Genomic DNA, 12,038 nt, shown 5'->3' with positions numbered 1-12,038 from the left:
TATATTTGATTCCTTCTACCGTATACATACATAAATGGCTTGAAAGCCCAGTCGCAACTGAACGACTTCACTCATGGACTAACAAATGCAATGACAAAATGGCAGCAACTTCGTAAATTACAGAAAATCTAAGCATTTCATCTTTCCTAACAAGTTTGTTTTCCCTTTGCTATGTCGATTGTAAGTAACTCTTGGAGACTACTTCGTCTAATAAATCGCACTCATAAAAGCTTCATACCGAAAGGCAAATAAAAGACCTTACACTACAATGAAGAGCTTTATGTTCAACTAGAAATTTTAAGCTTGCTTAACTCTATTTGTTTCACTAATAAGTTCAAATGTCTCCCTGGTATGTTGCATATTTCTATACCTTCCAAGTCATTATAGGCGTGATTTTTTTGTTATCCCGCACAAAAGCAGGGGAAACATACAAGTATGAACATACATAACGTACATTTTTTTAAGGGGTATTTATGCGCTCTCAACTTATTCGGCGCAAGGTATCACATTATAAATGATTATTGTCAACTGACCTGCAGCAATTGTAGAACTTTCAACTTATGGATAACGGATTCGTTAATAATTCAAGGGAAACTTTTATGAAATATTTACGTTAGCTATAACAAATCTGAATTATAACTTTTATCGTTTGCTAGTTTTCCTCAGATGCGAGGATACTTCAACACTCTGTTTGCCCGTGCCTATTTTTTCCTCAAGCAGCTGTTATTTTAATTTAAGTTGAAATAGATAAATAAACAGGTCTAGGGTCTTATGGTCTGGGTGTGGCTGACAGAAAGGTGGCATTTTTTTCTGGTTATTTTGCCTGCGCTGTCAAGAGATTATGTTGGGTTTTACTGTCCATCGCGCACGCTTTTGTACCGTATATCCCTGTTCGTTGCCCCGTGACGATTCCCCATCTGGCCGAGTGCTCGCTCGCGCCTGAGTTATAGTTATTGGGCAATCCGAAAAAAGAAAGATTCTCACTGCAGCTATGGCTTTCCAAAACGGGAAGCTAACTGGTGGTCAATGACACGCCGTCAGTTGGTGGGCATTAGTTGCACCAAGGGACCCATACCGCGAACGAAACTCGAGTTTGTTGCGTGCGATACATAGAATGTGGATGAAAATTGACACGGCGCGTTTGACTAAGCCAAGAATTAGAACTGCTTAGCTAACGTCTCTAAGAACAGAGCTCGCAACATTCCCCTGTTAGTGGACGGAATCCCGCTCGCCCGGCAGCACTTGATTGCCGGTGTGACGTTCTCTTGGTCGGTGCAGAAGTTTTTCCGTTAGTGGAATCTCTATCGCGGTCGCCATGCCTGTGTAACCTTAATTTCTGTTCCATCTCGTTCTCCTATTCCAGCTCTTGCTATTGCTGCACCTTACCGTCCTATGTCGCATCCTTATCTTCATCTCCTATCAATCCTAACTATAATCAGTGTTATCGCCCCACCCCCCTTAGCGCTCGTTCTCTTTCTTTCTTAGCGCGTTTGTGATGCCCTAGTCACGGCCATCGGTGGGGTAGTATGGTTTTCACTGCTTCGTTCACAGACTTTGACTTCGTCGCTTTGAGAGTTGGAGAGCTGATCCTTGCCTTTAACGCCGTTGCCACTGCGCCCGCAGAATAAAAAGAACACGAGACCTAGTCGTCGCCGCTGTAGCTGTGAAGCAAACCCGCGACGACAAGGGACAGGAAGATCAACATAAGAAGGAGAATGACGCTGTGGCTTTCCAAGCCGATGATGGGCCATCTTTAGTAGTTGCCGTGATCGTAGGAATCATCGTTGTATTATCGTCATCGAAGTCATCCCGGGACGGGAGATTCGGGACAGCTAAGTCGCAGGCAAATCGAGGGCACTAGTCTTCTGTTTCCCCAACCCCCTGAGAGCCGACGAGGCACGAGGCTGCACAATGCGTAGTTTTCCAGCAGCTGTTGATCCCCTTCACGCTGAATCTGTTACTACTACTACCTGTGCAAGCATCGACAATTCGGAAACTTTCTCGACTATAGTTCAAAGTTGTGCTGTTCGGTTTGCTAGACTCCAACGTAACGCTAAGTCAGTATATAAGAGCTGCCTTTCGCCTCCACGACATGTGCGTTAATGCCGAGCCACGCGTTGGCTAGCCACAAGAATGGCTACGCTAATGCAGATTTTCTCAAAGCGATGTTATGGCTAAAGAATATGGTTCAATGGAGCGAGAAGAATTGCCTGCCAGTCTCTACAACTCGATTGACTGGTTAGACAGTAAGACTCCAGTGCGAACAGGCCTCTCTCGCCTCAGAATTTTATAGAAACAGGTAGTACCTTCTTTTAGTCGGGTCCGTATTGCTTTATGCTTTATGTTTGTGTATTTGTAGGGACATGTGGATTACGATAACACAAAGACAACAGCACACAGGACTGGCAAACTGCTCGCAGCTGGTTTATAAAGACTGCCTTTTTCGCTAAACTTTTTTTTTATCATGCGTTAGTCAGGAGGCTGCATTGCTTTGAAAATACTGGATTATCATTGTTTAGTATCCAAGCTTTGCCGAAATAATGACAGCATAATGTTTACACTGTATAAGCATGGTGCCGTCGTAACTTATACTAAATCGTTCAATATGTGTTTAGAGATTTTAACATTGTTAAAAATAAACAGTGATAAAATAATATCTGTATAACAGTTGTCGAATCTATGCTTGGGAAATACTTGCTCAAAGTATTACTAGATGAAGGTGCGGTAATTTTTCACGCCTGGAAAGTTCGCTATTCAAGCTCATTTGAAAAGGTTACCAAATGAAGTTATATTTTAAGCATTGAAAAATATCTTTCTTTTTTTATTACAAAATATACATATATACACCTTTAGGCTCAACCCCTGACTTGATCCTTATTCTGAGAAATTCTTAATTTGGAACTGCTACCCCACAGGCTACACACAATAGATCGTGAAAGCTACGAGACACCTCATAATAAGGCTGTAGTTTGCCCACAAGCAACATCCAGGTGTACCGGAACAAGCTAAGATGCATCAATAGACTCACTTTCGCCCTAAGCTAGAAAACCCCGGGAAAAGCATTGATGCCCTTCGATTACACCCACTATGGTGTTTCGAAACGAAGCTATACTGAAACGAATTTTCCAATCTTAAATTTATAAGCATTACTATGTCAAAAAAAGCAATTTGTGTTCAATGTAAGTTCCTTTGAAGTGGCACGGAACTTTTCCGGATGGAAAACGTAACTGTGCCACATACTGTTCTCGCCTCCTACAATTTAACCTTACGACTGCAAACTTCCTTCAGCCTTTTCTAAGTCATTCAGTGAGAAGCAGTATAAAATAGCCATCTGATGAGGTGAAGGACTTTTATTCAGGATCGTTTTAAATAAACATCATAAGGCATCGTTGCCGTTGTCATTATAAATAATGTAAGTTTATTTGCGACAGCAGTTTTGCGACACATACTAACGCATAGTTGTTTTGTTACGCTTATTAGTTTTACTTTACGCCTGTTAAACATGGTTACCTTTAGTTATGTATTACCATGTTACAAACGAACGATTTAAAATTGTTATTAGCTAACTGCTCATTGGTTTGTATCATGAAAACCTTGACAGATGTAACAATACAGGAACCTTGCCTTATCGAATGAAAATGTTTCTTTTTATTTACCCAGCTGCTATTGTAAGATCAAGTATACTGTCGTAGAGCGATTGTGAAGAAGCCACGGAGTTCGTACACGGCATGACATATATATACAGCAAGCACTCTAATAGATCGCCATTACTTAATGGACAGTACAACCTCATGTTTTTTTCGGAGTTTCCATCGACGTCTTGGCTTCCTATAGTAACATTCTCTGGTACAAATGAATCTTTTGAGGTATACCGTTGCGCTGCGTTAATTAATAAACGCAAACAACCGCGAACCTTGAGTAGGAAACCGTGAGCTGAGCTGAACACATATTCATTAGCCTCCAGAAACAAATTTATTAATTCCAAATTCTGTTCAAAAGCATGTAAGAAAGAGAATGTGCTTCCATATAGATAGAAATTAATAAAATGAATAAAGATCAAAGGTGGAAAAACGTCAAGGCAAATATATTGCAACAGAAAATAGGACGCTTAGAAATCAGACGACGCTTCTGTCTCGAAACAAGTCGTTAAATCTACGCGACACAGGTTGATTTCATCCCTGCTGGTATTCCGGTGTTGAAAATTCAATCTGAATCTTCCAAAAAACTCCGCACGGTATTTCTACACACGGGCAAATAGTAGATTACCTATAATATCAGATACTGCCCAGTGACGCTGCTTTTCAATAGTTTAAAGAGGCTTCCTTAAACACATTATGAGCATGTGACTGGCGCCTGACTGGGTCCGTCATCGGACCAATCGAACAGTGTACGTCGTCAGGGGTTTTGGCGGTTGCGTTGCCGAAGATGTTGCTTTGAAGAGTGATGGGCTTACGGGCCCACCACAAGAGTTTGTTGCTTGGTAGCATTCCATCGCACAGTCTACAATCGATACTAATTCGGAAAGTTTCTGAAAGGTCGCCATTCGTTGGCGACCCTTAACAGCCAGTGCTTTTCCTGTACGCCGCTTCGGACTACCCAGATCATTTTCGTTTACTCCAATGTGCGCTCTTGCTTACTTAACGATGGCTGCTTTCATTCATCTTCATCGACAGCCTCCACGGCCACCTGGGGTTTTCTTCGTCGGCATTGCCCAACCCCAAGCATAAGCAACGTGCCCCACATAAGCAACAAAAACGGAAGCTGACTAAAACCCCTTCCGATGATTTTACGCATTGCAACGCCGATAAATGGAACCAAAGCCTCACACGCCGCAACCATTCCGAAAATTTTGCCAAATTTCTGACGTTCGACGAGTTTGGCGGCGTGAGCTCGCATTCCAGCTGGCGCCAGACTAAGCAGCGTTCGAAGAACGTGCTGAATACGATTTATCACCGCAGAGTTCTGTCCCCCGTCTAGTGAAGCAAAGTGAAAAGTCTGGCTGGCCGTTAGGGAGAACACACCTATAAATGTCAAGGTGTAGTTGGGATCAAATGGAAGTTTCCGAACGATAATTACAAAAAATGGTATAACGATCAACAGAATTGCGATGATGATCGAAGAGTCACGGATTACTTCGCTTTGATTTGTGTTTTCGAACAAGAAGCATGCTACGAATCCGTTTGTCGTAGCCACAAAAAAGAAGATCGTAGCCATCACAAAAAGCATCTCATATTTGGTGCCCTGGGCCTGGTCCTGCACTAGACCCCGCACCGAACGTAGCAAATGGTGGTGACTGAATAGTCGTGATGAGAGAAGCACGGGGTCGGTCGATGAATGGTGACGTCCATTGACACGTGCATGTCGACGGCGAGGAATCGGTTGATCTGTGTCTTTTTCGAACTTGACGTGGTCAACGAAAACATACGCGAAAATCAACGTCAACAAGATAACAATCATCGATACTATAAAGAGACTCAGTGTTTCGGTGTATGCTTCAACAACAAGGGCCGAAACAAGCCGCGCTGTAATGAACGACGTTGTAAACGAAATTTGCAAAAGAAAGAACGCTACTGTACGACCGTTTGAAGGAACACTGCAAGCGACATGTACGTAAATGCACATTATTATGAGAGGTAAACCACCGCACAACATCTCTCCGCAGGGCGTGATTGTATCGTAGAACAGCGGCGCGTCAGGAAACCTTGATGACGCAAGATTGGCGGCTGTTGACAATGCAGTGCCAAACATTCCGATAAGCAAAGGTGTTCGAAAATTAGTAAACTCATCACGGTATGATAATATGACCACAATCATTACCAACGCTGGCGGTACGAGCGCTACAATTGCTTGGTAAGTCGCATACAGCTCGACCGTTTCTGCAGCTTTTCTCCCGTGACTTTTCCGTCCAGTGTGTATCAATTGTTGGTTTAAATGCGTTGTACTTGTGTTTGCATTTGGCAAATTCGTGATTGCTGATGATGAAGTCGATGACAACGCTTGATAATCGGGTACATCTTGGATCTCAAACAGTCCCTTGATCATGTCCTCAACTGAGTAAACTTCTGATCCTTTGCTTCCTGATTTGTCTGAACGTAACCACCGTTTGCAGAGTTCTTCTGGAGCTGTACTTTCATGCGCCGAAATATTTTGAGCAAGACACACCTTCCGTGTTATGGCATAGGCTGTCGCCGACCAGTTAAGTGTTAACGCAAACGTGAACAGAAATAAAAGAACATGCATCTTGTATCCTGCAAGTAGTTGACGGCAACACCCGTTCGATTCCTCGTTAACAGTTAACTCATTACCCGCTTCTTCACGAACCTCTTCAGCTTCTCCGATTCTGGGTTCGTCGTGGTCGCGTGAAAAAAAATTCGAAACTAAGTTTAGCAGGCCGCTGCCGCTTAGTCGACCTCTTTTACTATTTCCTGGCGAGTTCCCGGTCTCGTGATCATTTCCGGTGTCGCCCAGTAGTTGTCCTGTAAGTTTCTGCAAGAGTGGGCGTAAAAACTGTTTTGATCTCCCCCTTCCGCCCGCAACCAAGTTCACCAGATCATCCGCCTCCATCCTGTAAATAATCCCACAAATGAACCAACAAAAACACAATAATAATAACAACAACAACAACAACAACAACAACAACAAGGGAAAACGAATGCAAACATATTTCCATGTATTTGACGAAGCCTTTATACCCGCAATTAACACGGAAGCAAAAGGAGATGTATAGATGAAAATATAATGGAACGCAAAATAAGCTTTCCACGATAATTTGTTTATTCACGCGAGTACATGTGTATGACAACATGTTATATGTATGTACACAGGGTAAGGCAAGTGTTTTGCGGGCTGCATACTAAAGTAGCAAAGGACCACGATATATAACTAGATATAGATAAGATTTCCTATGAAGGAATGATCCACAATATTCCAAGCTCTGCAATTGTCTATGAGTGCCAAATCTAGTCTGTACGATTTAAGTCACAACTAATTTTTATCGAATCAGGCTTTTTTTTTTGGGAGCATAGACTCAAAGAGCCCGTCCTTAGAAATATTGCCTGCCAAACCAATGTTTGTTATGAAATCAGAGCAGTAAATGTTTAAGAATGACAACCTATAATGATAATGTAAATGAATGGTTCCTGGAGCGTGTCTCCAATTAGCTGCGCTTGTTTTAATGGTTCTTTGAATAAAGACGAACGTTTACTGTGTTACTAAGGATTATTAGACCTAATGTTTTGAGTTTACAATACTGCACGATTCATGTAATTTTAATGTGTAATATACGGCTAACGCAGGCCTTATGGCGATAAATTGCACACATATTTCGATATTATGGGCTCTAATATCGTTGTATCAATACTCAGTCTGTGCTTCAATGTTGCTCCTTTAGTTCTACGAAACGGGTCCAGTCTAAAGTCGACCAGTGAGTAAACTTGTTTAACTAGAAAGGCACTTTCCATTGGCCGTTTTAAATGGATTTAATCCGGTGGTACAGAGATAGCATCAATCAACCGTTTTCAATCAACAAAATTTGATTGTTTTATTGACGCATTGTCTTAATGGGTAGCACAAACTCCGCACTTTCCATCATTGAAATATTACAACCCACATTTATTTCTATGCTGGGTTTTCTGATGGAACATTTTTTTTGGCACACATTAAGCTTCATGCGAAGAACTAATTCTAACATACGAGCACAGCGCCTAACCGCCAAACGTCTACAGCTTAGCATCGAACAGTGATAATCAATAAAGCGAGATCTACTCTTAGCAGACATGAGTACCGTCGAAAGCAAGCTCGATAGATATTCACCAACGAATTTCCTTTCATGGATATCTACGCTGGTTCATCAAAACCTCAAATACCAGTACCATAGAAATTGGTCAACTCCTGGTTGGCCAAATTGCTGCAGGTCTCATTTAGCCCATTTTTGGGTCAGAAATTGGGCTTCTTCAGCCCATCGAACGTGCAACATAAGTGTTCATTCATTCGTAAAAGTGCAGGTCAACATATAACAAACTATAAAACGCTTAGGGATATTATTGTTTGTATACAGTCTTTCCGTGCGTGTCATCCCGCTCTGGGTAACGCATCAGCAAAAGTATTTTGTCGATTTGTCACAGCCGGTCGCCGAGTCTAGTGGTATCAACAGCGTACTACAGGAGCGGAGCCACTAGTGCAAGCTAACTGTCAACGTGATTTACGACTTTGTCATCTTTCTGTCGCTCCATATCTGATGATCGGCTTCTCCGCCACAGCAGAGGCACGACTGTCACAGCTTTACCTAATGTTATGCAGTGTTCTGAGGTCGCATTCGTACATTTCGGTGCAATCGAGCTTGGAATTAAATAGCGACATGACCTATAGTATGACTTCGTCTCTCCACTAAACAGTTACTAACACACCGGTGACAATTTTAGTTTCAATTGCGTCTACGTTACTCGTTCAACGCGTTATTCTACTAACTTCAAAGGCACAGGGCAGGTCTAAGTTCAATTTTAGACAAACTTACTTTCCGAGACAAAAATCCAAGCAACAGAAGAAGCAATGAATATAGTATAGCATTTTTCCAGATCCATCTTTCTCAATCGTTCGTACGGAGCCGCCCGGTCAAATTTTTCAGCAAATGGTAAACAAGGTTACTGAGGCGTTCCAAGAAGAGGCGTCCGAGTTTTTTGCCATTACAATGATGATAACAAAACAGGCTAGCGTAGGGCCGGCTAGCGATGCATAATGAAACGGAGCTTCTACACATTTGTGTTTACTTCGGTCCGCTTCATACAAGATACAGACTTTAATAAATGGGCATCAAGTGCAAATGTTCAGGATCATTTGTGTAGCCTTTCAGATTTTGGCTAAATCTTTGTTGTACCTAATGTAAAGTGTTTTATAGAGATATATAAACTTTTGTGAGCTTTTATCAGGCTTCTTAAAAGAAAAATCTACGCAGTCACAAGCGAAGGCTTAAGAATTGTATTTTTAGTGATTTAGTTTTATTCCGTTCAGCTTTACGGAAAACTAGTTTTTCAAAAAGGTCGCGAAATTTCAAACTTTCCGCAAGGACTTAATCTAGGGAGGATCGTTCGTGTTTATGACACTTTTAAAGGATCACATAAAATACACATTAAGCACTCGCATGTAGGAAGGCTTGTCGGACTGAGGGCTCCACCACGTTTGCTTATGTGCATAGCTTTTATCGCCCAAACATATGGCCATGCGTTCGGCTGAATTTATCTGAATCCGAGGATTCAACAATATGTAGACGGCAATCGCTTACCTTTTTCGCTTGGAGCGATGGAAGCGCACTATGATCCCTGAGAATAACACACAAAATGACCCTTGTTATGTAGATAATGTTATTATGTACTTGTCCTTCAGAACTACCCGAATGATATTATAGTCCTTTGAACCTGCGAAATACATTGCAGAGACAATACATCAAGGCCGACTAAGCGCTACTGTGAAAAATCCGGTAGCTAAATCTAGCTTAAAGAGTTCAATAATTTTCTGATACACATACATTGTATAATCTATAGCGCTAAATGATGTCTTAATTGAGTGGCCGGCAATTTCAGTAAGTAATTATATAGTGTAAAGAAATGGCTTAAAGGTTCCAGTAGAAAAAGCTCTTAGGCCCAATATTTTATAAAGATTTTGAATAAATGTTGAAATATTGAAAAGTACACGCAAAAAATTCACATTGAGAAACGATTTACGAAATATACACAAACACATACACACTATTTAATTAGTCGAATTCAGTTTACTAAAATGTTTCTACCTGGAATGGATAGCTCTCAGATACTCAATCGACGCCTCTAGCTCTTCAAAGTGCACCCTTTGACAACATACCCTTAGTTAGTTGAGAAAGGTAGTCGTTGCAAATTGGAAACGAAAGGGTGTACTGTTCGAAAGGTAAATATAGTTACGCCTATATTTAAGATACTTCTTAGAAATAATTCTAACTAAGAATATTACTAAGAAATAATTCCTACGACGCGCACAATGTAGAAATCAATACAAATATGTCCATTAGCCGACTAAACTTGGATACCCAAACAGGACGAGTTCATGATATCGACGTCACAGACCAATATCAATCATTAAAGGATTACCCCGAAAGGCATAGTCTACATACGATGTAATATTCATACGATATGTTGTTGGCTACGAAACAATCAATACAGAAACGGCATCTCATAAAAGTGAACGTAATAATGAGCTTCTTATTTACTGAAAAATGTGAAGTTCAGCTAATAATAAATCATTAGGATGTGGGTTACGACATGCCATTATTAACACTCGGCCTATTTCCGCTTTGGCTAGCGGAAGAGGCAAATGTTTACAAGCGCATACAAACATTCAATATTACTAGTAGAATTTTCTAGAAGTAATTAGACCAAATTAATTGATTTTTTTACGGGTTAAACAAATTTCAGATTAACAATGGTAGCCCCCACTGAGACGAGAAACATTTGATTATTATGTAAAGTTATAATCCATTCTCCACGGGTTTTGTAGAATGTCTCATCTTCACCGTATAATTGTTCACAAATCTGTCTGACTCGAAAACTTTTCCTGTGCCGGGGTAACCATATACAATACATAATTTAGTTCTATGGTTACGTTTTGCTCCAAGCCGTAGAGTATTAGCCAGGTCCTTGATACCGCGATGAAATTTTATAAATGCGACAGGATGTGTTTCCGCCACTGCGCCGATAGGATCGTCTTTGTTTTCTAATAATGTGTCGACTACATTGTATAAATCATTGCGTTGGCCTTGAGAGTTTATGCGTCCATATTCTTCGAAATGGCCCGATTTTATGCAGTATTAACGATTTTTCTCTTCTGATGCTTTCGCGAACTCAATATGTGCTCGTTCAGATATGAGCGCTTTAAATCGATCTATAGTAGCAGGTTTTTCCAGTGCACTATATCCTTGAAGATGTTTCGTTCCGGTATTGGGGGCTATTTCGTATCCCCATACAATGTACCTGAATTGATTAATATTTTCTTTTAAATTTTTAACTTCTTCATCACTGTAATTATTTAATGTCCAAGCGGCGCGGCGGAATCTAAGTTGTCGGGAAGCCATTTTCGAGGTAGGGCGCACAAAGTCTCTCGGGTTTAGTATTACCCCGAGAGACTTCTATGGTTAATATAGCGGGTCCCTACAGGAATATGACGTCACCTCCAATTGCCCTCTCCCCTAGTGGAGAAATATCCACTATATAAGTGGACGCTTTGCCCAAACAAGTGGACATGGATTACGTTAGCAATAGCGCTTATACTCTTGACGATATTATACGTGGCATGCTTAAACAAGATTATTTTACCAAAACACTTAGTTTGGAGTTGAAGAGACTTAAAGGAGATCTTGTGTGCGGAATAGGGAATGCTGTTAGAATAAACAGGAAGCTTCATCTTACAAAAATAAAATTACAACAAATAAATAAACGGAGCGTGTTCTTCGGGAATTAACTATATATTTTAATATTTTATAGTGAGTAAAATTACGAAAATTCTCAGGTAAATTGAAAAGCTTGCTGCTTGGTAGAATCTTCATAACACCGCCGAGAGGGCTAAGAGTATTAGTTAATCCACTGGGGGGGGGGGGGGGTCCTCCAACTGATTATCATAAGTACTATGTCAATGGCACCGCCAAAGCGGTATACGCGTTGGTAACGGCAAATGGCTCTGTGACTAAAGGATTAAATATCATCTAAAAAGATCTAGCTAGTTTAAAATATCTGCGGTTGTCTAGAGATCCATGACGTCAGATTTTAAAAATGTGCATAAAACAAGCTATTGTTTTATGTCTGCCCCAGTGTTGCCCTAACGAGAACCATGAAGTGGAACTTTTAAAACGATTATTCTTATTCGAAGCGTTGCCACTGCAATCAGGGAAATTGACTGGCAAAAAGTATAACATTTGCACTTTTTACCTTTAGCCGCTAGGCCTAGCTAAGTTAATCACTTCACAATGGCCCTAGGCGGGGAGAATTACTCTATTTATATATTAAATATATACTAGTAGT

General features: G+C 40.9%; 2 protein-coding genes across 4 annotated transcripts in view; both read right to left on the bottom strand.

The window, feature by feature from the left end:
• Positions 1 to 12,038, bottom strand: part of rdgB (retinal degeneration B) — a 30,154-nt gene that overhangs the window by 16,181 nt on the left and 1,935 nt on the right. The gene's annotated exons all lie outside the window — the stretch shown is intronic.
• LOC111259789 (uncharacterized) lies at positions 3,336 to 9,269 on the bottom strand. Its single transcript, XM_022832017.2, has one exon. It carries the CDS (start codon positions 6,562 to 6,564, stop codon positions 4,654 to 4,656), a length of 1,911 nt encoding a protein of 636 aa, XP_022687752.1. The 5' UTR covers positions 6,565 to 9,269; the 3' UTR covers positions 3,336 to 4,653.

The sequence above is a fragment of the Varroa jacobsoni genome, unplaced genomic scaffold (genome assembly GCF_002532875.2).
Source record: "Varroa jacobsoni isolate VJ856 unplaced genomic scaffold, vjacob_1.0 scaffold_367, whole genome shotgun sequence".
In the NCBI taxonomy this organism is placed as follows: Eukaryota; Metazoa; Arthropoda; class Arachnida; order Mesostigmata; family Varroidae; genus Varroa; species Varroa jacobsoni.
Note: the sequence above shows the minus strand (reverse complement) of the source record. Positions and strands in the feature narration are given on the sequence as shown.